Source organism: Paroedura picta, chromosome 5 (genome assembly GCF_049243985.1).
Source record: "Paroedura picta isolate Pp20150507F chromosome 5, Ppicta_v3.0, whole genome shotgun sequence".
NCBI classification, from domain to species: Eukaryota; Metazoa; Chordata; class Lepidosauria; order Squamata; family Gekkonidae; genus Paroedura; species Paroedura picta.
This window is the reverse complement of record NC_135373.1, coordinates 38,007,646-38,034,070: the sequence shown is the minus strand read 5'-3', so window position 1 is coordinate 38,034,070 and position 26,425 is coordinate 38,007,646. Positions and strand designations below refer to the sequence as shown.

General features: G+C 48.1%; 1 protein-coding gene across 1 annotated transcript; it reads right to left on the bottom strand.

Annotated features, from left to right (window-relative positions):
* Positions 1–1,500: 1,500 nt before the first annotated feature.
* MYCL (MYCL proto-oncogene, bHLH transcription factor) lies at positions 1,501–15,894 on the bottom strand. Its single transcript, XM_077337306.1, has 3 exons — positions 15,109–15,894; positions 4,572–7,453; positions 1,501–4,427 (listed from the first exon to the last, which is right to left on the bottom strand). Exons 1-2 carry the CDS (start codon positions 15,779–15,781, stop codon positions 6,861–6,863), a joined length of 1,266 nt encoding a protein of 421 aa, XP_077193421.1. The 5' UTR covers positions 15,782–15,894; the 3' UTR covers positions 1,501–4,427; positions 4,572–6,860.
* Between the last annotated feature and the right edge of the window lie 10,531 nt (positions 15,895–26,425).

Here is a 26,425-nt window from a genome sequence, read left to right as displayed (position 1 = left end):
CTGGCCCGGCCACGGGGACTCCAGCGGCCCGTCGCTCCTAGAAGCTCGTGGCGAATGCTTACGAGGGTGCCAGGGCTGCCCGGGGTTGGAAGTAGCCGCACGTGCACTTTGCACATGCCCAGGGGCGCTTTTGTGGTGTTTTTTTAAACAATAGGACATTGCGCGCAGGCTCAGAGGCACATGCTGGGAAATGCCAAGCGCCGACAGAAGTGAAGGAAAGCCCCAACCGGAAATACCAGTTGGCAGCACCAGTTGGAAACATCCGCCTATAAGAACCCCTCCGAACCCTGATTAATCTCCACAGAGAGGAACAACAGGAGGCAGTTGTGTGAAGGAGCGTATTTTATTACTGCATGGCTTGATTATTACATTGAATTGCTTTAAAATGTTAACTACTGCATCCAACAGGGAGGGGCAGTATATAAATTATATATTTATTTTTTTCAAGGACCCTGGACTGTGTGTGTACCTGTATACACATGGGTGGGTGGTGCTTGAACACCATATAGAATCAGATCTAGAAGGACAGGCTCCAAGCCTTGATCTGCTATGGCTTTGGGTCTCTCAAGCCCCCAGCCCAGAATAGTCATGACCTCATTGACCCTTGTTTTGTGGAAGGGAGGGAGGCCTCAAAAGGATGTTTCCCTCCCTTCTAAAAAGCTCTAGAAACAATGACATCTGATGGGTTTTAAACTCCCCAAATGAACATTTTTGTTCCAATTCTTTTTTCAGAAATTGGAATGTTACCTTGATTGAATCACTGTAGCCATTCATGAAATGTGATATTTATTTGTCCTAAAAAGCTCCATATGAAATAACTTGGACCAGAAGAATGTGAATGATCCCGGAGAAAGGCAGATACATGAAACCACAAACCTTGTGCTCCTGGATTACACACAGGCCCCATCCAAACTTCACCTGTTGGTTTTCCTTTCCAGAGGTGACAAATGAGTTTTCCTGTCTCCTTGCTGGGAAAAAGTAAGGAGTAAGACAACTGCAGTATTTTCCACTTGGTATGAAAAGCTGAGGCTGGATTGTTCAAGACTGGAGCAGAAGTCAGGCCGAACTGTATGTGAGCCCAATGCAAGCTTTGGAAAAAGGTGGTTTGGTACCTTTGAAAATGGACCACAAAGCTGTTTGCCGGCTGGGGGAATTCACTCACAGGGGTGGCTAAACTGCTGGCAGAGGCTCATGGGAATTGTAGTTCATGGACATCTGGAGAGCCACAGTTTGGCCACCCCTGGATACAGGTTCATGTCAGTTCTCTCCCTTTGCTTGCATTTCATTCCATTGCAGGCCTGGGAAACGTTTGGCAGCAAATGAGAGCTCCGAGCTAAGAACTCACCTGATTGCAAAAGAACCCGTGTTCTAGGACATTGAAAATCCTGAGTCACTAAGAATATCTATTTAAACTAGGGCATTGATTACAATGAACGTCAATGCGCAGGAAGATCTTATAATCAAAACATTTGCATAGTTTTTAAATAAAAGACAAGACTCTTCAAGCAACTAGTTTTGAATTTTATTACAGCTTTCCAGTTGGATTTATAATTTAGTGTTGACCATTTCACAGGAATTTATGGCTGTGCTTATCCTAGCTATTATCTATTACATCTTTTATACGCCTTTCCCAGTGGCACTGTACAGATGCCTTGCTCATGAGACCATTGACTTTGATTGGAGTTATTTCATCATATCTGTGTGTGGGGTTGACTGTGACTGCCACACAACAGTAGAAATACATTTTGAAAAGTGGGCAAAGTGAGGTGAGGAATTTACAAGGCACTAGCATTAGAAATATGATAATTATATGCGGCACCTGGGTGGGACGCCCTTGGGAAAAAGATGAAGAGGTTAACTTGCTATCCAAGACCAGGGGAAAGGAACAGTTACTGTAGCAACAGAAAAAGTCAGGAAGGAAAAAAGATGGGGAAGACAGTTGCCAGGGTGATGAAAGCTATTGCCAAGGCAACAGACGGGGTTCTGTGATTTTCTGCCATGGCAACAGAGGGAGGGGAGACGGCTCTTCGCCTGGCAACACACATCTCTCACCATGGCAACAGGGAGAGCAGGGGGTCCCCTGTTCAAAAGCGAGAGATGTTATTGGAGGAGATAGGATTATAGCAGCCACAGCAAAACTGGCAGCAAAAATTTACTAGCCTGGTCATGGACCCTGCCTCCCTGTTGTCCTGCAGCAAAGTGATATGGAAAATATATGCTTCACCAGGGTTTTTGTTTTAAAAGGCTTACGTGGCAGGGGGAAAATGCTTCCTTGGCAAATGTGTAAAACTGCTGTTATGAAGTAAGGGGGATATATATCCAAAGACCACTTTGGGGAAGCACCATGAAAGAGGTCAGCTTAAAAATGGGCTTTTGGTGAAAGTGGTGGAGAAGGAAGTGAGCAAAGTCCTTTCCTGTTGTTTGTAGCGGGGCCATAGCATTACTTTGCAGCCCGTTCCTACTTTGCAAGCAGCTGGTCCCTGGTTCGGTCCCGCACCCTTGAAAGGTTCCCAGATGTAAAATAAATCTCTCTACTCTAAGTTTGTTTCAGGCAGACTATTATGCTGGTCGGCAATAGAAGGACAAGATTCAAGTCCCATAGTGCCTTAAAGACTGTTGAGAGTCGAAGCTTGACTCTCAAAAGCTTATATCCTTGGAATTTTGTTGGTCTTTAAGGTGCTGCTGGACTCGAATCCTTTTCTCTGCCAGAGCTGCATGCACAGCAGACAATTTTGGGCTCCGAAAATGGCCGCTTTGTATTGTCACGTACTCTGAACAGGAAGTCAATTTCTTCCAATGCAAACAAGAAAGAATCCAGTCCAGGAAGAGGAAATCGTTTTGGCCCAGGGGCTGAAAAAAGGGCAGCATCTACCTGTGACTGTGTTGGTGTGCTAGAAAACAACTGGGGGGGGAGGAAGCTGAAGACAGGGCTGTGTGTGGATACACACACTGCATAGGTTGTCTATAGGTCTTGGCTTTCATTTTAGCTTTGCCAGCACAGTCTCACACAATTGCTGCTTTGGAATTTTTCTTAATTAGAAACTGCCTTCCTAGCTCTGCTCTAGACCCATCTCATCCAGCATTTGGCTTCCAGCAAATCCCCACCAGATAACTATGAGGCATAAAATGTAGGGCCATCTCCTACTAGTTGCCCAATATCTGATATACTGCCTATGTAAGGAGAAGAAGAGTTCTTATATGCCGCTTTTCCCTTCCAGGAGTCTCAAAGCAGCTTACATTCACCTTCCCTTTCCTCTCCCCACAACAGACACCCTGTGAGGGAGGTGAGGCTGAGAGAGCCCTGATATTACTGAAGAAGAGATGGTTCTTATATGCCGCTTTTCTCTACCTGAAGGAGTCTCAAAGCGGCTTACAATCAGCTTTCCCTTCCTCCCCACACCCTGTGAGGTAAGTGAAGCTGAGAGAGCCCTGATATTCCTGCTCGGTCAGAACAGCTTTCTCAGTGCTGTGGCAAGCCCAAGGTCACCCAGCTGTCTGCATGTGGGTGAGGAGAGGGGAATCAAACCCAGCTTGCCAGATTAGAAGTCTGTGCTCCTAACCGCTATACCAAGCTGACCATTCATTAGTTATGGAGGCCCTCCCTGTGGTATGCAGTACACAAGATGCTTATGAGATGGAAGGCATGAGAAGTCCTTGGGCTAAATCTTCAAGGCACACGCAGCTGGGGAAAACAAGCTATACTTTGTAGAAGGGACTATAATTCAGTGCTAGTGCTCACAGAAAGTTCCAGGTTTAAATCCATGACATCTCCAATTATACCACTTGAGTATCTAGGAAGGACTCTGACTCAAAGCCTAGGAAGCTTCCCTTTCTCGGCACAGACAGCACTGGGGCCAGGTGTCTGTCTCAGGAGAGCTTACGTTTTTATATCCATTCCCAAATTGTGCCTTCTAGCTACTGAAGTCTTGAGGCACCTGACCTACATACTTGGTTTTGCAACATGACCTCTGCTACCTCCCAGCTTCTCCTTAATGCTGCAAAACAAGAACACTTTCCCATCTCCTCCTTTGCCTTGTCATCATGCATGTCAACATACCCTGTTGGCTTTGCAAAACGCATGGTTGGAATTTCTTGAGGTTCCCACTGAATCATCTCGAGAGGGGAAAAGTTCCTTACTTGGGCTTTTTTGCCTAGCCCTTCCCTGCACAAACCCAGTAGCATTTCAGAGAGAAATTTACTGTCATTTATTATTGGGAATTATTATTTATATATATGATATACGATAAGATGCTGTACAGAGCAAGGCCCAGATTAATTACAGTGCTGAATAATGCCTCAGCCACCGTTCCACTTACAGTCAGGCCTAATCTCAACCTATGCTAGGAATCTTTTAAATGGAAAGGTAGGCTAGATATATTTTCACAAACAAGACGTATCGTGGAGGGCTGCGAATCTAATGATATTCCCTTAGGGCAGCGGTAGTCAAACTGCGGCCCTCCAGATGTCCATGGACTACAATTCCCAGGAGCCCCTGCCAGCAAATGCTGGCAGGGGCTCCTGGGAATTGTAGTCCATGGACATCTGGAGGGCCGCAGTTTGACTACCCCTGCCTTAGGGCGTTGCAGTTATTTTAATGCGATCCCTTAAGGAAAAAGCCTTTGCTTTAGATTCACTTGGGGCCCACTGGCTGAAGCTGGTTATGGCCTAGCAGGGCCCAGGCCTGACCTGTACTCTGATAATGTTCCGAACCGTTTTGGTGCTGTAAAAGTCTTTAATTTCCCACATCAGCCACTTGAACATAACATTGAGGGTCCGCAGCCCGTGAGGAAAACCTTTCCACAAACAATTCCCTCACACCATCCACTAGCTCTGCCTGTCGTCAGAGTTCTTTCGACTGCTTTGGGCAAGAATTTGTTTCCCTCTGAAATTCAGGGCAGCTAAATGAAAAATGATAATGCCCTGGGACACAGGCTCCCAATTCCTGGGATGGGGGGGGGGAGAAAGACAGCAACAAAGTTTTGACATTTCCAACTCCTTTATTTACAAGGCCTGAGGTAACAAAGAAAGTGCTAAGTCCGACTTGCACAGCCTTACAACGTAGAAGTAGGCCAGTCAAGGGACGCCTGAGAGCACCTTGCCAAGAGACCAGTGGAGAACAAGCAAGTCCTCCCAACAGAGATAAAATGGCCATCCATCACCTTGGCCCTGCCTTTCCCTCCAAGGACATGAAGGCTGAGGGATGGGGAGAATTTGCATAAAGGGGGTTGGGGTGTGCGTGAATGGGTGCCCTGACCCCAGCCAGAGCAACAAAAGCTGGTAAAGCACTGCTTTTATCTCAGTCCCTTCTTTCATGCAGGGGCCTAAATGCACACATGCACACAGTCACACACAAACCCTGAAAATATTTCCATGTAGCCCTTTGTTTAGAGAGAAAATGGGAGTAGGGGAAGAGAAGAAGTGGTTTGCCCTTTACTGAAGAAACCATTGTACAAATGGGGATTCCATTAATCAGAGATTCAGAGTCACACCTTCGGTAGAAATTTTGCTTCAGGCAGTGTTGGAGGTTACAGGGTACCCACCTCCACCACGTTTGGAAAATTGATTCCCCTCCTAATAAAAGAACCCCACAAGCCCTCTGGTGTTCACATTGGTGGTGTTTGAGATTTGTGACCAGCAAGAAGAATTCCCACTGAACACTGATATTAGAAGCCAAAAGCAGAAATACGTGGAATTATTTGCAGAAAGGATATGTAGGCCAGCAAAATTCTCCTCCCCCAGCTCTCAGGAAACCAGCTGAATTCATTTTTTTTAAAAAAAACATGTGTGGAGTACTTTTATAAAATAACATTTTTAAAAAGTTGTACAAAAATACAGCGTATTGAAAAAAGCCATCCAGTATAAAGAAATAGGCAGCTGCAACAATGGGATTCTACAATATACAAAAATCTAGGTCAAACTACCGTGTGCAGTAAAAAGTGAGTAAGTACGAGGTAAATCAATTCCAAGGTGATCGCAGTGCATTTCCAGTGAAAACAACGCAGTTCTGTGAAGAAAGAGGACGCACTTTTAGCAGTCTTTGAAAAGTGGCCACCACAACCACCAAAGGGAGCAGATTATGGCTCCTACTAAAGGGCAGAAGAGTTTGATGCAAGACAGCTTGGAGCGACAGGGGCCTCATCTGACCAAAAGATTTCCTGCCCATGCCCTGCCATAATTAATTGGAACTGTGCAAGAGTCTTTCCCTGCAGGGTTGTGTCTACTTTGTGTCTCTCTTGCTAGGCAGCCAGAATCCCGGCTTGGGGAGGTATACCAGTCACAGCTTCTAGCTAACAGGTATCCAGAATTTAGGCGAAAAACCAGGAGATTCCAGACTTCTCCAAAAACTGCGCTCTAGTATTCTTGTTAGCTTATGGTCACCTCCAGCCAAATCAGAGACAAACCTCAAAGAATACCACGTGGAGATAGCAGACCTCAGGGGTTGAGGGAGGGGGAGATATGTGCAAACAGAAGGACCCTCAGGAGATAAATCTTGCATTCCTCTGTCAACAGCTAGGCTTAGAACTGTTGACTGCAAGACTCTCCAACAGCTTCCCAGTCCGCCATTAAAAACAAAAAAAAGTTTTGTAACATCCAGCCTGCTGAAGATTTCCAGTAAGCACCAAAGTTTGCGCAAATGTTTTGTCCATCTGGCTGGTCCTAATAAAAGATATTACCCAGATTTTGTCCTGTCTCAAAGCAGTGTTTGAGCCCATGGCTGAGGAGGCACTCCTGGTCAGTCTGGAGCAGGATGACAAGAAGCTGTGTTGTGTATGCCACCTGCAATGCATTGTGGGAGCTACAGTGCGGAAGGGGCCCACAACCACCACCATGAGAAGCAAGCTGGGCAGGGCCCGTGGCATCTACTGCACCCCCCTGAGATGCGAAATCTGTTTCAGCAGCTGCTGCTGCTGCAGCTTCAACCACTTCTTCTCTGCCGCCATTTGCTGTTCCGTGCTGATGAGGGACTGCAGGTATTCGGCTGCTTTGCTCAAGATCACCACTTTGGGGGTTTTGGGGCAGTTGGCGAGGTCAGGCACCTGGTCCCTCAGTGCCAGGAAACGCGAGCGAAGGTCGTTGCGCCGTTTGCGCTCCAGGTAGTTGTGGTTTTTCCGCTTGGTCACATCTTCGCTGTCTGAACTGGGAGCACTCCCAGATTTGGGGAGGAAAGGGTGGGGGGAGAAACTTTCCACGACTTGCCCTGGGGATCTCGGGCCAACACTATTGTCCTCTTCCTCCTCCTCGTCCTCCTCCTCCTCCTGGGTATCCTTCGCCAGCTGGGGGCAGGCCTCTGGAGGAGAGCGGGCTGCATAGTTGTGTTGCTGCTGGTGGATTGAGATGTGGAAACATTTCATGCACGGATCCGAGGGGTCTGCCCGCACTGTGATGGTGACCGGCGTCCTCACTGCCAGCGACTGCCTCTTTTCCACCGTCACCACATCTATTTCTTCCCCTTCTGCACACAAGAGAACACAGAACAAGCTGTCAAACTTCTGGAATCAACAGATAGCATGCCACTAATCCTTATGAACCTTCCTGACCACTGGTTATAATATTTAGAGGCCCTGCTTTCAGCTCCCCTGCCTTCTGAGATTAGGTGGGTAGCAACCCAAGAGAAGGGCCTTCTCAGTTGTGGCACTGAAATTCTGAACTCTCTCTCCAGGGAGATACACCTGTCCCCTTTTGCTTTCATTCAGTGCTCCCTCAGTGATTCCTCCTTCCAGCCATGCTTTAATTACGGTTTCGATGATGATTTGTTCTTGTCAACAGGTTTTAAGGGGTATAAATGTGGTTTTATTACGTATATTTAAATTTGTTTGCTACCTTGGTGGCTATTAGGAGGGCAAAAGGGCAGGATATGCATTTTGTAACATTAAAAGAACCCTATTTTGCAGGTGAGAGGAAGATACGTATTTTGGCACGACTGAAATAAAATTGGAAGAGATTGGTATAATACAGGACAACTATGGAATGTGTTCTGACAGGCTCTGCCTCACCTTAAAAATCATGGCTCAAAAACTGAAAAGAGGTATGCAAAGTTAAAGAGTTGGAACATGAACACATTTAGAGTCCAATGGCACCTTTAAGACCAACAAATTTTTATTCAAGGTATGAGCTTTTGTGTGCATGCACAGATTGCTTGAAAGGTCCCAGTGACATCCATCATATTTAAGTCAGGCTGCAGCTTTCAGGGGGCCAAATCCTGCACCTCTGTGATCCCTGGCCTCATTGTGTGCTCAATCTTGAGATTTCAGGCCTCCAAAAAGCTACGCATTGAAGAAAGGTAAGCTGTATGCACAACCTGCAGTCCCCCGTGTGTGGGTGTGTGGGGAGGCTTTGTGTTCTGAAATGTTATTACTGTATGTCTTTAGGAGTCCCAACACCCAGCCCCCAAGTTTTGTTTTGTTTCCTAGGTAGTTTCAGGGTACATCAGGACACCCATTTTACTCAAGAGAGTGAGTGACAGCACATCGGTGTAGAATCTTCATTCAGTGGCTGAATATACCAAGGATTCCTGCCAACTAGGACTACTTGTTCCTGCATATTGCTACCTTAGGGGTACATTGCAGGGTCTTGATGCAGATAAGGTTTGCAATAAGACATATGGAAAGTAACCCCTTCCCTGTGGCAAACAGGATGGCTAGCAGTGTTCTGTAAACTGAAGAGGAGCCCCAGGCAATAATGGTTCATGGAGAGGAAAAAAGGATACCAACCCCTCCCCTTTTGGGGGGTGGGGAACAACCCACAAGGCAGTTTGCAAGCTTGATAAGGTTTAAAGGCTACTGCCCTTTGCTAGACTGCCTGCAGACCCAGGTCCTCACGATAAGAAGAGACCAGTGGTGTGTGTAGTCCAGCACAGCGTCTCACACAATGGCCAACCATTTACTCTGGAAGGTCCTCATCAACAGGGCACAGAGGCCAAAGCCTTCCCTTCATGCTGCGCCCCCCCCCCCCCCCGTTTACTGCCTCTGAATGTGGAGGTTCCTTTTAGTCACTGTAGCTACTGTCCATTGATATGCCAACCCAGGTAGTCCTGGGACAAGACACCACAAGTCACCCAGGATTTGGGGGCAGAGATCCAATCTTCAGTGGCCGTGCAAGGACAAAGATGGAATTATTAAGGGATTGTCCTCCCCAAAAGGGAGACGGATCGCATTTCTAAGGCGCCTGGCTTTTGTCTTGGCACAGCTTCCAGAGCTGATAGCACTCCTGCCTTGAAGGGGTTTTGGGGGGGGGGGGGGGAGACAAGGGAAGAGGGCAAGAACTTCCATCTCAAGAGAGAGGTCTCCAAATTCCAGCTCACTCCGGAGTGTTTAGGCCCAAAGCACTTGCCTCCAAGATTAAGGGAAAGCTTTCCCTTAAGGCAGTTCTCCCTGAGGGCTTTACCACCTCCTCACACACACATGATAAAGCAGGGGGGAGCAGAACAATCCCCACCAGACTGAACAAAAGTTTTCCAAAGCTTTTTCTTCCACTCCTACCCCCTAGGCTCTTTCATCACCCACTGGAATTGTAAATGAAGTCGGCCTGGGAGGACAGCCTCCTTTGTCCCCAAGCAGCTTCACTTTACACTTCAGAGGCTGCGACTTTTCACAAGTAGTAAATCCTGCTCAGCATAACCCCCCCCCCCATTCAGCCAGAGAAAAGGGCTCAACACCTCCCCATCCAGGGAGCTAAGAAAGGAAGAGGATCCCCCTCCAAGGCAATGTGCACAGAAGGCTCCACGAAACCTTGGAAAGCCCCCCAATATTCATGCATCAGATGCACAGGCGGGGCTTTTACAAAGGAGGGGGGGAGAGTTTAAGGGGAAAGGTTATCGAAGGGGCCCTGACCTCATCCTTCACTAGAAATCAAAGCGAAAGGCCCCTTTCCTCAGTCTTGGGAAGACGCTGACTTGGATTTATCCTTCCCTGAAGCTTTCAAAGGCAAGAACTGCCAGTGACTAAGCTCATGGTGACAAAAGTGGACAAACCAGTAATTGGCTAACAAGGAAAGCAGGGAGGCTTCCTTATAGGAATACTTTAAAATGGGAGCATATCCTCCAAGCTTCTGCAGCAAAAGACAAGTTTTTCCCTGAGAAACCACATGGGCACAGACACCATTGCCTGTTGAAAAGTTTGTGCAAGGCCAAGATCGGAGGGTCAGCATCTTACAATTGTTGTTCTATCAATGGATCTCACCTTACTTGCCCTCCGCAACCAATATAGTTAAGCAGAGTTGCATGGAGATTAATAATTTGCTACGAGATGCACTTTTGGATACTGCCGCTTCCCCCACAGGATTCCTGACCTTTGAGAAGGTCCTTCTGCAGCAAAAGACAAGTTTTCCCCTAAGAAACCACATGGGCAAAGCCACTTTTTCAAAAGGAACGCTCTCATCCCCTCCGCACCTCAGCACAAAGGAATAGAGGATAAGCCAAAGCTCCCTCAGCTTGGTAGCAAAGCAGGGCAGGATACCCAATGAAGCAGGAACTACGGGAACCGCTGCATCCACACCTGCATCAGATGTGGGGAATTATAAATTTCAGCCGTGCATGTAAAAAAATGGACCTTTTTTTTGTTAGCTCCCTGGAGTGGGCGATATGAACACCATATAGCACTGCTCGAAAACTCTGATCACAATACAATGCTGAACCTAGCAGTAACTTCTCATTGACAATTTTTCAATTTCAAGTCTGCGGTGCCTGCACCAGTTCCTCGAAGGCATTTTGTCAAGGAGAGATTGGCACATGGGCAAAGTATACCAGCTCAAATTGCCCTCTTCTTCGTAACCTTCCAAGATGACTTTTCCCCACCTTGGCATCTTGCCTACTTTTGGGGGTTTTGCTGTCAAGTTGCAACCAACTTATGGAGACCCCACAGGGTTTTCAACAAAGAGACTGTCAGAGATGGAATCCCATTGCCCGACTCTGTATAGTGACCCTGGTACAGCTTGGTGATTGCCCATCTAAATACTGACCTGCTTAGCTTCCAAGACCTGACAAGATCAGGCTAGCCTGGCCTATCCAGCATTTCCATGATAGGCTTGCTAGCTGACTTTTGAAGGAGAGGGACCCAAAGTGCTGGAGGAGGACACAAGCAGGGCATCATCTTACGTTGCTCAAAGTGTCAAGGCATGGGCAGCTCTGGAATGGCAGCCAGCCTATTCCTTCCTCCTGAGGAATTCTGTGGAAGGTGGAGAGGAGGGTGTTTCTTGCCCATGCTCAGTCCCAATGCGGCTTACAGGAGACTGTACCTGCAGGTGGTGTCCCGGGACCTTCCTTCTCTAGAATGCTTTAAAAGGAAAAGGCTCTCCATTCCACCGTTTGATTTGCCAGGCTGTTTTCTGCCAGGCCTACTTCTTCCTGCGCATGAATGTCTTACACACTAGCAGCTACGTTACACATTTCCCACTTGCTTTGCATTTTGCAATTTCCTCCTTCCAAACTCCCATTGTGTGCCTAGTATCATTTCCCCATTAATAATTTAAAAAACCCTTGGCTAGCAGGCCTTTCTTTCTCTAAGCATGCTGGAAACTGGCCAGTACAGGGCTTGGACTTTTCCTGCTCCCTCCTCCTCCATCCCTGATTGGCTCGGAGTCTAATCAGTCATTGAGAACCAGCAGCCAGCTCCCCCACTCCTCCCCCCACCCCAATGCTTATTGTCTGCATCTGTTGCTTTTTGTTTCACGGCAGCTCATGGGGTCGGCTGAAAACAGCATCCAAGGAAGAAACCGAAAAGGGGGCAGGGATGTCCAGGTCAACAGACAGGCATGATTGGAGTGGATCAATAACCGTCCTCCCCTTTGCTGATGGAGATTAAGCCTCTCTAAGGTCTGCCTATCGCTTAATGTAATTAAACCTTATACCGCATTTAAACAGGGTTGGAAATGAGAAGTAATCTTGGGAGTGAGTCCCAGGCAGTCTCTGTTCAACCAGTGACTCAGCCCAGGTGGCCCATTCCAAGCCTGCATAAACTTTCAAGCTGTAACTTTCCTCTTGGCTACCTGACAGCGCTGCACTGAATTTGCACCGTCTCACAAGTATGCATGCACATAAAAAGTTTATACCCAGAATTAAACTTTGTTGGGCTTAGAGGTGCCACTGGATTCAAAACTTCATTCCACAATCGGTTCAGTTTACCATGCCATACTTAAAAACAAACAAAAACAAAAAGAACAGCCCGACCCGGAGCGCTCAGGCTAGCTTGATCTCATCAAATCTCATTCCTGGGTAGTATCTGGATGGGAAATCTACATGGAATATCAGGGTTGTGACACGGAGGCAAGCAATGGCAAGCCACCCCACAGGGTCATACCATCCATACCATCAGTCAGCTCTAAGTGTTAACTCTTAAGTATTAGCTTAAGAAAAGATCCCAAATATTTTCTTAAAACCTCACAAACAAGACAAGAAGGTCATTTGTGTGCATCAAAACCTCTAGGCTGAGTAATGGTTTAAGAACAAAGTTTATGTGGCACCTTTAAGACCAGTGGCTTTATTTGAGGTATAAGCTTTCGTGTGCATGCATACTTCCTCAGATACAATGAAGTGGAAGTCCATACATATAGGTAGAGAAGTAAATTAGCACACAACATAATAAAGGTGTTTAATGGATTCAAGGACCAAACAGGAATAAGAAACTATAAGGTCACCATCCGTTTTGCAGTTTCATCATGAAAGAAATATGTCAAAATTGGAGATTGATGGGCAGATGTATCCTTAATTGTAGAATGCGGAGAGTAATTTCCTGAGACACTGCCATTATGCGCCATCCATCTCCTCTCAAGTACGGAGGCATCCTTACAGCATCTTCTTTGAAGTGGAGCGATTGGCTGTGTAGAATTTTCACCTGTCCCCAGACCAGGGAAAAACATTCCATTCTACCATCCCAACTTACATTTCATTCTGCTATTTGTTATGTTAATTACAAGCTACTATTTTAACCTATTTTTCCAAATAAGAAACAAAATAAAGAGGAGGTATGGTCCTTCTGGGGCAGGGGTAGTCAACCTGTGGTCCTCCAGATGTCCCTGGACTACAGTTCCCATGAGCCCCTGCCAGCATTTGCTGGCAGGGGCTCATGGGAATTGTAGTCCAGGGACATCTGGAGGACCACAGGTTGACTACCCCTGCTCTGGGGGATTGTTAAAAATGCAGATGTGAGGGTTGAATGAGGATAGCATATGTACTGAGATAAGCAACCAATATCTCCGTTAATCTTGGGGATTCCATTGTTTTACGTGTTGCAATAACTTGCAACTCAGCAATTTCCCTTCCCAATCATTTCCTGAAGCTCCTTTGCAATAGAATAGCTAGGCTGAGGTATCCCATTGAGGCCCTGGAAGGCTGAAGTGTTCTACAGGTTTCTGTCTTGTGATTTTTTTTTTTTTGTAATTTTATTATTTATTATTATATGAAGCATTTACAGAAAAGTAAAGAGAAAAAAGTGTGTCTTGTGATTCTTGAGATCAGATTTGTGGCCACTTATCCTTTGGCTCACTCTGTACCAAAGGGTGGACTGATGTATGGACTGATGAGTTCCATTTCATTGTACCTGAGGAAGGACACATGCACACAAAAGCTTCCACCTTGAATAAAACCTTGTAAGTCTTAAAGGTGCCACTGGACTCCAATTTTGTCCTGCTGCTTTAGACCAGCACAGCTACGCATCTGGCTAATGGCTTATGTACTTTCCCCATCATTTTGAAGTTGTGGAGATGCAGGAAGGGACATTTGGATTCCAAATGATGGATTAAGCTGCCTTGGGGAAGGCAGAGGGGAATCCCCTTGCTTGGGGACTTGCAGGGAGCCGACAGCTGGCTGGCATCATTTCTACAGCTCAAGTCTTTGGACACTTGCCGCAAATGGGATCAGACACCAATTGGCTCACTCTCCCCCTGTGCGCACACACACACACTGCTAAGAGGCTAGCTTAATATATCTTCAGACATATCCACCAGCTCATCACCTCTAGGGAACTACTTTGCAGGTTTAGCTTAGCACGCAAGAGTCTGGGCGTCCGTCTCTGTCCAATCCTCGTCACTCTCACTCAGCTGTCTTAATGCAAGGTGCAGCATTGCTCCCCCACCCTACACGCTCCCAGATCTTCACAACAGTGGCATGATTAAGTACTCCGTTTATAATGTTTCTTAGTTATGAATGATGCTTTGCTAATCATTGCCTTTCCAAGGAGGAATGTGAACACCGTAGATTCTTATAAGCCCCAACGATCAGGCACCTGGAGTTCAGCCACTTCTTACCTCCTGTAGCAATAAGTTGGGAGCAGTTAAGGACTGCTAGGCATTTATTGCTGGCTCTACTGAATTGCCGCTCTACAGATTTATGGTTGCCATTCTCCAGGTGGGACCTGGAGTTCCCCAGCCTGCAGAGACCAGCTCTGGGGGGGGCAGCGTTGGGGGATTAACATTATGCCAGAAGTGGCCAAGCTGTGGCTGTCCAGATGCACATGGACTACAATTACCATAAGCCCCTGCCAGCATGCTGACAGGGGTTCATGGTAATAGTAGTCCATGGACATCTGGACAGCCCATTTGACCACCTCTTGCATCTTTTTTGAGCTCCCTGGCTTCTCCAAACGCCACCCTCAAATATCCAGGAATCCCCAACCCAGGGTTTGGAAGTCATTCTAAAATCCTGTTTCCTTACTCAAAGGGCAATGCCTCGAGTCTGAGGAGACGCCAGGCTGAGCCTTTGAGGCAGCCACCCTTCGCGTCTGCAACACCAAAGGAGTCCTGGCATGTTCAGAGGCCCAAGGGCACCGCTCCCTCCCCTCGGGATTCAACAGCAGGAAGGCTCTGCAAGGATCCCTTTTGCCTCTGCAGCCTCACCAGCCCGGGCTGAAGAACTTCCTGGGCTTGGGAAACAAAAGCGCGCGCGCAGAAGGAGGCGCTCCTCTCGGACCCCTTGCAAGAGCGCGCAGAGGCACGCGGCGCCGCCTCGTTTCCCACGGGCCGGGCGAAGGTTGGGCAAGCGGCAGGGCCTCGGGGGCAGCCGGCATGAAGCAAGCGCCAGGGCCGGGCTCGGCCGAGTTGCGCAAGCGGGGGCAAAGCGGGGCCCCGCCGGCGGGCAGGTGCCTCCCGCGCGAGCGGCACGCGCGGTCCCGGCCTTACCCGAGTCGCTGGGGCTCTCCTCGGAGCCGGACGAGGCGGGCACTTTGCCGTCGCCGAGAGGGCCGGGGAAGACGGAGGCGGGGTCCACGCACTCGCCGCCCAGCCCCCAGTCCGACCCGCAGGAGGGCTTCGAGGCGGCGGGGGCGGCCGCCGGGCCGGCCCACTTCTCCGACAGCGCCTTGCCCAGGCGCTCGCGGGCCGAGAAGCCGCTCCACATGCAGTCGCGCAGGACGAAGGCGCTCAGGTTGCCCAGCAGCCCGCCGGGCTCCAGCAGGTAGTCCGCCGTCGCTGCTTCCTCGCGGGCCGGCCAGGCGGCCAGCAGGGGCGGCGCGGGCACGAGCTCGAACTTCTTCCAAATGTCCTCGCTGGGCGCGCTGGACGGGTGCCAGTCTTCCGCCTGCGGGTCGGCCTCGAAGAAGTAGGGCTGGTGGGGCGGGTCCAGCTCCATGGCCGGCGCGGCCTCCCCTGGCCCACGGGCGGTGCGGGGCGCGCGCGGGTGGTGGGGTCGCGCGCGGGGAAACCGGGGCGCTCCCCGCAGCCGCGGCAGATCCCCGCGCCGGACGGCAGAAGCAGCAGCAGCAGCGGCAGCGCCGCCGCCTCCCCTTTCGCGCGGGCCTCGCTCCCGCTCCTGACTCTCTTCGCCCAGCGACCCAGCCGGGATCGGGGAGCGCATTGTTCGAGCGCTGCCTTATACCGCGTCGGGAGGTTCTCGCCCCGCCTGCGCCAGCAGCCAGCGCAATGAGGGACGAGAGATTTGCAAAGCGGGCGGGCCCCAGCTCTTGGCGCCACCCACCCGCGCATTGCCCCGCACGGGCGCAGGCTGCAGCGGCTGGCCCCGGGGGTAGCCCAGGCCCCGCACGCCCGGCCGCTGCCCGCAGAGGGAGGAGGACGCCAGGGCTCGGGGCCACGGAGCTGCCTTGGCTCCGGCTCCTGGAGGGGCCCGTTAAGCCTTCGTCTGTTCGTCGTCCCCCCCCCCCCAGTTGGCAGAGGACTTTGGGTGAGAGAAACTTCCTACAGGGATTCCGGTGGGCAGCCGGGTGGGTCTCAAGCAAAAGCCAACGACATGGTATTCCAGGCAAGCACACTAATTCAGGTACAGCCACACAGAATTTCTTCTAACATTATATAAATGGGGAGTGAAACCATATTTGAGGAAATACAGTTGCCGTATCTTATTGTCAATTTTATTCGATTCAAATGGGTAGCCGTGTTGGTCTGAAGTAGCATAGTAGAATCAGAGTCTAGTAGCACCTTTAAGACCAACAAAGATTTATTCAGGGTGTGAGCCTTAGAGTGCAAGCATGAAAAGTGGTTGCACTCGAAAGCTCACACCCTGAATAAATCTTTGTTAGTCATAAAGGTGCTACTGGACTCTGAGTCTATTGGAAATTTTATTATAAAGTACACTGAATTCTAGGGGATTGTTTGGCTGTTTTGACAAAGGATTATCATTGGCTGTATTTGGTTGTGACACAGTCTACTGATGTAACAGAATTGATTTTTGCTTTATATTTCCTATCATGTAAGAAGATCATAGTCTGACAAAGGGTGCAGTATAATATATTTTAGACTTAAGGTTAATAATGATTAATATACTACTTGTATTATACTTGCATGTTTAAATTCTCAATACTTATTGATATATATACTGAAGACTCAGAGGTAGGGAGCTCTCTTTACTTATTGCATTTATTGCTATAATTTCTTTTGACATTGTAATAATAATTCTTATTTAATGTTCAGGACTTGTCACTGATGAAAGAATCTCACTGAAAACGGATATTACCTGGATTCCGTTTTGACAGAAGTCCTACAGAATAAAGAAACAAGGAAAACTACAAAGATAGGACACTTCTTTCTTTTATGAATATATTCATTATATTGCCAGTGGATAGGTCTGTTTCTCTCTAGTGTTAAAGGTGCTACTGGACTCTGATTTAGTTGCTGTATCTCAAGTAGTGTAATTACACCGGAAAGCTTCTACCTGGAATAAAACCTCATTGGGCATAAAAGTGCCCCGGATTCAGAATTCCATGACTTACAACCTGAAGAAGTCACGGAAAATTTCATAGGTGCAACTGTGTAAGCACTTGAGTCTTGGGGGCAGAGCAACCTGAGATGTTTTTTGTGTGTAAAGTGACAGTTATGCCCTCTGAAATGCAATACAAGTTAGTATTGGGTGTGGGCTGAGATGTAAAGGACGTATCCATGGGAGTCAGCATAGTGTAGTGGTTGAGATCGGCGACCTCCAGTCTGGAGAACCAGATTCCCAAGAGAGAAAGGGGGGTATATAAATGAGGCAGATATAAATAAGATTTAGGCAGTCTAAGAGAATTCAAAATCTTGCACATCCCCTTAAGAACCTTGGGCTCTATTCAAATGCATTGCAGGCAAAGGAAAACACTCCCCATGCCACACAGGCCAGTGGAAATAAGCGCAAAGTCCCATCACAGAGTTCCTTGCCTCATCCACCGTCAAGATCAAACCTTGGCGGATAACAATAAACACACAGTTGTAATGTGATTTCCTCTGTCTTCCCCACCATGGTTTGTCTTGGTGAATCCTGACTTGCTGTTGAATACCGCCACCCTCTGGTGATTCAATAGTAGTGCATTTGCATGGGAACTGCCAATGCCCTGGGTCATAAGGTTGTGCTGGACAATCCCACACCAGTAACCCCAAAACCTACTAACCCACAAATGAATCCTACCTAATCTGGCACTGGAACCTGGCTTGGTGAGGAGGAAGGTGCTGTATGGGCAAAGTCTCTAGTTGCAGCAATAGATCAGACCCAGGAGTTGAGCCCTGTGCTGCTGGGTCCATCTGAGTGGACTTGCAAAGCCAGTTACTCCAGCAGGGGTGGCCCAGGTTAGCTCTTGGCTGGGCAAGCTCCAAGGAAGTCAGGCAATGGACAGGTGACCTGTTTGTCTTGCCCGGGCAGCATTTCTCATCCATATCTCGGTGGAGTGCTTGAAATAATGTACAGGTAACACCCAAGTCGCTGCAGAGAGGATAGTAGTAGTGCTGGAGGCCACAACACTCCAGCTAGCGTCTTCCCAGCATGGAGCAGTGTGCCTTACCTGGCAGACAAAGACAGTTCTTCAACCCATGATGGTATCCATACCCTTCAGATGTTGGGCTGCCCCCATCCGTGCATGAAACACTCCTAGGGTAGGAACATAGCACCCTCCCTGGTCTGTCCCTAGAGCACACAGCCCCCAAGGAGCTCTGCAGAAGTAATTTTGAGCCTTCACCTGTGGAGTACTCTTTTGGCAGGCAGGCACAAACAAGGAGGACTACCCCTCTACCAGCATAGGAATTAGGCACCATTCTATGACCTTTTGAGCCGGCATTTAGGATTGCGCCTTGAGACAGTTAAGGGATAGTCATGTGGAAAGAATGATACCAAAGATGTTTCTGGTCTAAGTCAGATTCCAGACTCTCCCAAAAAGTTTAGCCAGCGGCATTCCTGAAGAAGCAAATTTCCACCGGGGAAACAATGGAAACCTAAATGGGCTGTGTGTAAAAGTGATTTTCCCTTGAACTCTGACCTACCCCTTCCTTGTCTAGATAAATCCTTCAAGATGTCTTTTTCCTACACCAGCATCACAGTCCAGAGATCTGTATGTGGAAGCAGGCACCTCTGCATAGACCACTGGCTGAAGCAAGAATCATCCTGGCCTCTTTTCCCAACTTCTCTCTTCTCCCCACCTTTTTCTGTTGCTGAAACTCAAATTACAAAGTTAGCTGCTTTGGATGGACACTCGCTCCATCTGGTGCAGTGAGCTCTTACTTATGAACAGGGTATGCTGCAAAGAACTCAATTCGTAATGTTCGTACTGAGCCCTGGCCCAGATGGGCCAGGCTAGGCCAGTCTTCTGGGGTCACGGAAGCTCAGCAGGGTTGGCCCAGGGAAGTACTTGGATGGGAAAACACCAAGGAACTCCTGGATCGCTACAGTGTGGCAGGCAATGGAAAGCTGTTGCAGAAGCAGTTTATCCTACTAGCACGTGCAGCATGTGCCACAGGCCCCACAGTTTCAGGGTCCCAGTTAGGGGGCCTTCACATGGTGAGTGTTAGGGGGGATGTGGACCTCAGGAATGAAAAAAGGGGTTCCTTGACAGCCTTGAAAGGATTTCCAGAAGGGGTGGGAGTTAGTTTTTAATATATTTTAAAAATCCGTTAGACATTTATCAGGTGGTATAACCATGTATAGGAGCCTCTTGTGGGGCAGAGTGGTAAGGCAGCAGAAATGCTTTTAGAAGCTGTTGGCCCATGAGGCTGGGAGTTCAAGTAAACGGTAATGACTGGGGAAGGCACTGGCAAACCACCTCGTATTGAGTCTGCCATGAAAACGCTAGAGGGCGTCACCCCAAGAGTCAGACATGACTCAGTGCTTGCACGGGGGATACCTTTACCTTTATAACCATGTATGGTCATGTCGACCCACCTACCCCCTCCAAAATGGCCAATGATGGCCCTGGAGGGGGTGGGGACGGGAGGGGCCCCAGGTGGCCATGAATACAGCAATGCTTCCCAACCATATTCTGCATGATGGCACCACTTCTAGAGTTTCTCGAAGCCTGAAGAGTGTTTCAGGGCTTTCTCAATGGTAAAATGTTGAGAAAGCCTGCCTTAGATATTGAAGCAGGGGTAGGCAAACTGCAGCCCTCCAGATGTCCGTGGACTACAATTCCCATGAGCCCTTGCAAATGCTGGCAAGGGCTCTTGGGAATTGTAGTCCACGGACATCTGGAGGGCCGCAATTTGCCTTCCCCTGTATTGAGGCATTGTGTTTGTGTGTCCCACCAGGGCTCGAAAAACACAGAGGATGAAGGGTGCCCCTCATTTATTTATGCAGCTCAAGTAACAGCACCAATTGTGCTCTGCTAGGGCCCCACAAATCCTTAAACAGGCTCTGGTGCTACAGGCCCTGCACATACTTACACTAGGCCTGAGCTATTGTTTGTTTATCTCTTGCCTTGAAAACTCTATGGGGTCGCCACAAGTCATTTGTAAGTCACTTGACAACTCTTTCCACTACTGCTGTACATCTGCTTAATTCTGTTACAACTGTCTGATGTGCCACAACTCATTGGAATGATTAAAGGCATAAATCAAGGGAAGGGAAGGGAAGGGAAGAGGGAGAGGGAGAGGGAGAGGGAGAGGGAGCAAAAGAAAGAAAGAAAGAAAGAAAGAAAGAAAGAAAGAAAGAAAGAAAGAAAGAAAGAAAGAAAGAAAGAAAGAAAGAAAGAAAGAAAGAAAGAAAGAAAGAAAGAAAGACTTTGATTCATCAAATCCTCACTCTGCCATGGAAGCTCGCTGGATGGCCTTGGGGGCCAGTCACACATTCTCACTACATGGAAGTGAGGAGACTGATGTGAGCTGCTTTGGGTTCCCATTGGGGAGAAAGAGGACTATACATGGAGCAAATAAAGTGAAATACATCTGTACTAGGGTGAAACAGTGATCTTTAGAGTTGACTGGTGGTGGCAGGTGATGCATATTCAGATCTGGATGTGCCCAAACAAGAATATGAACGGGGATATTGTCCACCCACAGTGTTTTAAGTGCCCAGTCAGAAACAACACAGGAGCCTTGGATATCTCTTCTCCACAGGCCTTGAGATGGATCATCAGGGCACCGGGCCAGGCTTTGTAATCCAGGGTGTTCCTTTTTTAACCATAAGATGTCAGTGTTTAGTTAGAGCTTTGGGAAAGCTCCGGGGAAAGCAAGGCAAACAGTTGTTGGAGGTGGATAAAAGAAAATCCACGGACTCCATTAAGTATAACAGAATCCCACAAAAATACAAGTAACATTATAGGAATAAATAAACATAAATAAAGGGAGGGGGAGCAGAACAAGACTTCAAAAAGTGAGGAAAGCATTTTAAAAAGATACTTCTAAAATGGAAATACATATTTTAACTATTTAGATAGCATCTTTGAGTTGTTGTAGGCTGCTAAGTAAATTTCTTCCTCAGAAGGGTGTGTCTGGGTGCATTAGGTTTAGCCGCCCGCCTAAACCACCCCAGCCCTGGCTACACCCTGGCCACATCCTGAAGTGAACTCCAGTGTTGGTGCATCTTTTAAAAGTCCTACTGACTGCAGTTCTCCGAAGCACTATATACCAGCTACAGCAGCCTTAGCTCAGATGACAGGGCATGCAGCCGCATTTCTCTGTTTTCATGCAGCACATGCATGCCATCAAGTTGCAGCTGACATGGCAACCCTTTCAGGGCAAGAGATGCACAAAGGCAGTTTGCCATTGCTTACCTCTGCATAGCAAATGGGGACGCCTTGGTGGTCTCCCATCTAAGCTCTAACCAAGGCAGTCCCTGCTTAGCTTTAGATATCTAAGGAGACTAGGGTAGCCTAGGGTACCCAGGTCAAGGTATAATGATGAGGACAGAATGAGTGCTTTGGACAAACAGGCATGGAGACCAGACCAAGGCTTGCTTGGTCAGTGGCATGGCTGCCCTTTCCTGTTGATGGGGCAGGGGTAGTCACCCTGTAGTCCTCCAGATGTTCATGGACTACAATTTCCATGAGCCCCTGCCAGCAAACGCTGGCAGGGATTCATGGGATTGTAGTCCATGGACATCTGGAGGACCACAGTTGACTACCCCTGGCTGGGGGTCAGTAGATGGGTTTTTTCCCTTAGCAATAGGGGAGACTAACATTCTGTGCCATCAAATCTGGGGGAGACGGGTCAGCCAAAAGAGCTGAATACCGAATGTCACTGAAATAAGAAGTGTTGGTTCTTATATGCTGCTTTTCTCTACCCACAGGACTCTCAAAGCAGCTTACATTTGCCTTCTCTTTCCTCTTCCCACAACAGATACCCTGTGAGGGAGGTGAGGCTGAGAGAGCCCTGATATCACTGCTCAGTCAGAACAGCTTTATCAGCGCCATGGCAAGCCCAAGGTCACCCAGCTGGCTGCATATGGAGAAGGAGCAGGGACTCAAACCCGGCTCTCCAGATTAGAAGCCTGCACTCCTAAGCGCTACATCAAACTGCCCCTGTGCATCCTGTGCACGCAACATTGGCTAAATCATAAGCTGCCCAGCTGCTTTTAGTGACTGGGAAGCTGGTGGTACCTGCTGGTGCATGGAGCAAACCAGATGTGAGGAATGTCTATGGAAACAAACCACACAATGCACAAAAGTCTCTTCATGGTTGAGCCAATAAAGATTATCAGGCTATGACAGCAGAGGTGTAAAAAAAAGGTAGAAGGGGGCAATTTTACCATGACAATGTAGGGTAGGAGTTGGAGATGTTATGAGGTGGAGCTAGAGTTGCCAACCCTACTGTGAAGAGATTTTGATACAAGGCTTATCCCTCCTGCAGAGCGGCTGTGAATTTAACATCCTCAGTTAAGGCAAATTTAATTATTTCATCTGTTCCAGCTCAGCAGGTCTTTTGGACGCCTGCTGTATTCTGCACCATGGTCTCAGTCTGCCAAGTTTGCAAAGGTCAAGAATATCTAACCCAAAGTGCAATTCCCAGGAATCATGCAAAATCTGGAGGCACATGTGCCGACCTCGCATGTGAGCCTCCAATGCATCCTTGAGGACAACTGGGACTTGGGAAACAAGTTCTAGGGTTGCCAACCTCTAGCTGGAGGTATCATGGAATTCTGTCTGACCTCCAGACGACTGAGATCTTCCCCTGGAGGAAATGGCAGCTTTGGAGCATTACCATTGGGTGGCATACATCAGAGAAAACCTACTCCCCTGACATCCGGAAGCAGGCTTATTCTCTCAGTTGCCGCTGGCGAAAATGACACCCCAAAGACCTGCACAGATGGTCCTGCCATTCTATCAGCAGCTGTTCAGGTTACAACCCAAATTCCTGCCTGCTGCATTAGGGCTTGCAAGGTAATGGGTGAGAAGGTGGCCGATGTGCCTCCTGCCTACAGCAGGCTGTGGGCTGGCATCTGAAGTGGCAGATCTGTGTGGCCAAGGAGAGATCACAGCCTGTTAAAAGCACATGGAACCCCTGCAGAGTGAAGCTATGGAGTTCAACATGCCATTTCAGTATGTGGCTCCCCAGACGAGTGGTTGCAACAGAGAAGGAGGCCTTTCCATTCACATGAGCACCAATGCAGCTGGGAGGCAGTTGCAGATCACCGGCATCTTAAATAGGACAGCATCTAATCCTACTGGGAGCAGTGCTCAAAGATGAGAAGGTGACAGAAACCCTATGCTAGTAGCAGGCCTGGCATGAGCAGCAGCACAGGAGAGGAGGTGGAATTAACAGATGGCTAGAAATGTATATGGCCCAGGAGGACTGGTGGGGGGAGGGAAATGGCTCCTGCTCTGTTTGACCGCCCTCTGCTTCCTCCCCCCTTTCTTTCATGTGTCATATATCTATCCCCTTGGCTACTGTTATATCCGTGGGTTCAAGGAAGCCAGGACCACTGGGAGTTCAATCAGCTCTTTATTAGGATCTCAGCATGGTGGTACAAGAGGCAAAACTGAACTGAGAAACTGCTGAAAAACCGCATGCTTATCCATTGTTCCTCTTAATATTTGTGAAACAGCCTAGGGGGGTGGAACGTGTTTGGGGTGTCCGAGTTGGAATAGGGCCCTGCCCCTACAGCTCCTGCCCTCCTTCCCCAGATGCTAGCCACTTTGCTCTCACACGCCTGAGCGAGAGACACAGAGAGCTTTGCCAAACTGCAAACAAGCCCTGATTACCTGCTATGGCTCCTGCTGTGAGGGAAAGAGAGAGACATAGTGCCGGTGTTCCCAGGGTCCTATCGCCCATTACATTCCTGGTTGCAATGGGCTTTCTTGCTAGTTATATATAATCATGAACAATGGCTCTTCCTGCCAGTGTGCACAATCAGCACAGAAAATTATCACTAGGACTTCATAAGCAGTTCATGTATCTCAAGAAATGATCTCTAGCCCACGAAAGCCTCTTTCATAATACTTTTGTTAGTCCTGAAGGGTTGTCAGAAATCTTGTTTCTGTTGAAATATGCATGATCTGTAGTGTGCATGACTCAAAAGGATATGAAGATCCTACAGGGGGTATTGGGGGAAATGTGTATTCCGCATGGTTAGAATATGAGCTTCCTGATGTTTTTCAAATAATCTGACGGACTCCATTGGAAACTTCCTGCTCCTTTGAGCACCACTTCCCCCTGCAGAACAGTTAGACCATTAGTTAGGTCTCACTCCTCTCTATACAAAGCTGTTTCTCTTCTTGATATAACCAATTTATTCTCTTAAGCAGCTTTGCATATTGAAACTCTGTATGATCAGCAGTCCCATGGTCTGACTAGAAGCACACCACCGTGTGATCTAAATCTACCAGGAGGTAGTTTTGTTGTAGCAAACACACACACACACACAAAGATTCCTGGGATACCATAGTGACTAACCAATTTGTTGCAGTTTGAGTCTTGATGGAAAACAACCATCTTGTCAGATGTAGGATTCTCAGACAGCAGATTTTGCATGTGTGTAGATATATATGGTCATGAAATCCAATAGAGGAAGAGACTACTTTGAAACAGAGAGAATGAGTTTTGGTAATCTTCTAGTATGATTTGTCCTGTAAGGACTACAATGGATTTAATGCTACACATCAGATAAAACAATATTTAATTTCTATATACCCCTCCCCATATGGAGTTACAATAATAATATTAAAGATAAAATTTTAACACACGTACCCTTTCATATCCTCCACCAGCTACCTCAGACTGGAGATGACACCAATAAATAACAAGTAAGGGGAACCAAGAAGAGATGGTAAGGTAAAGGTATCCCCTGTGCAAGCACTGAGTCATGTCTGACCCTTGGGGTGATGCCCTCTAGTGTTTTCATGGCAGACTCAATACAGGGTGGTTTGCCAGTGCCTTCCCCAGTCATTACCATTTACCTCCCAGCAAGCTGAGTACTCATTTTACCGACCTCAGAAGGATGGAAGGCTGAGTCAACCTTGAGCTGGCTGCAGGGATTGAACTCCCAACCTCATGGACAGACAGCTTCAGACAGCATTTCTGCTGCCTTACCACTCTGCGCCATAAGAGGCTCTTGAAGAGATGGTAGGAGGCCCATAAAAACTTTGGACTGCCCTGCTCTCAGCCATAGGCCTGGTGGGAGAATGCAGTTTTACAGGCCCTGTGGACTTTGACAGCTCTGTCAGGGCTGAGATCTCAACTGGCAAGTCATTCCACGAGGTTGGAACCAGGGCTCTGGCTGAAACCGGGCGCACATTTTTGGGGCTAGGGGATCACCAGCAGATTGGTGTTTGCAGAACATAATGTCCTCTGGGAGACAAACAGAGAAGTGGTCCTTCAGATGAAGTGAAAGGCCAGTGTCTCCATCTTACAAATAAACCAAGTGAAATGAACATACAACACTGCCTTACACTGAAACAGATCATTAGTCCATCAAGGTCAGTACTGTCTACTCAGGATTGAAAGTGACTTTGAGATCTCGGCCAGAGGTCTCTCACATCACCTACTACCTAGTCATTTCAACTGGAGATGCCAGGGGGTTGGACCTAGGACCTTCTGCATGCCAAACATGCTCTACCAGTGAGCCAGGGATGAGATTGAACAAAAAAAGTCTTCCTAATTATCTTATCGTCTTGGAGCAACATGACTAATCAAGGAAGAAGCAGTTTGAACCCTGTCTCCAAGAAAGGGCCTTGTTGAACTAATCAGGAATCATAGTCAGCGCCAAGTCCCTATTAGCTGACAGAGTGCTCCCGGCGAGCGACTATTGGCGACTAAATGGCCATATGTAAACTTCGTGTTTAGGCCAAGGTAGACTGCAAAGCCTTCATGATGAATTTAAGCAGTTCTAAGTTTCGACAAAGTCGATGGGATATGTAGTCCTTTTTAATCGCTCGTCTCAGGGACCACCACGACATATCCAGATACGTCACTACACCTCCCAAGATGCTTTGCAGGCGAACAGGCTCTTTGCCCTTGAACAGGATGTAGTCGGTTCTATGCAGTTACTTCTAATGTATTTAATTCGCTGCTATTTAAGGCCCCCAAATAAGCTGGGGTACACTCTTTCCTCAGCTTCCCAGTTCTTGCATTCTCTACCACCTCCAAATCCTGAGAACCACGTCACTCGGATACAGTCGCTCCAGACTTTGAATCTCGTGCAGGTCTTTCTTGGGAGTTGTAGTTCTCCCTCGCAGGAACCTCTCTAACAACCCACGGTCGGTTGGGCAAGAAATAACTACACCTCCCATCAGGCCTCAGGGTACATCTCGCGAACGAGAACTCCAGGTAATAGGGAGGAGTTTGCATTAGTAGCCGGGGCTGCGAGATTATGCTTGAG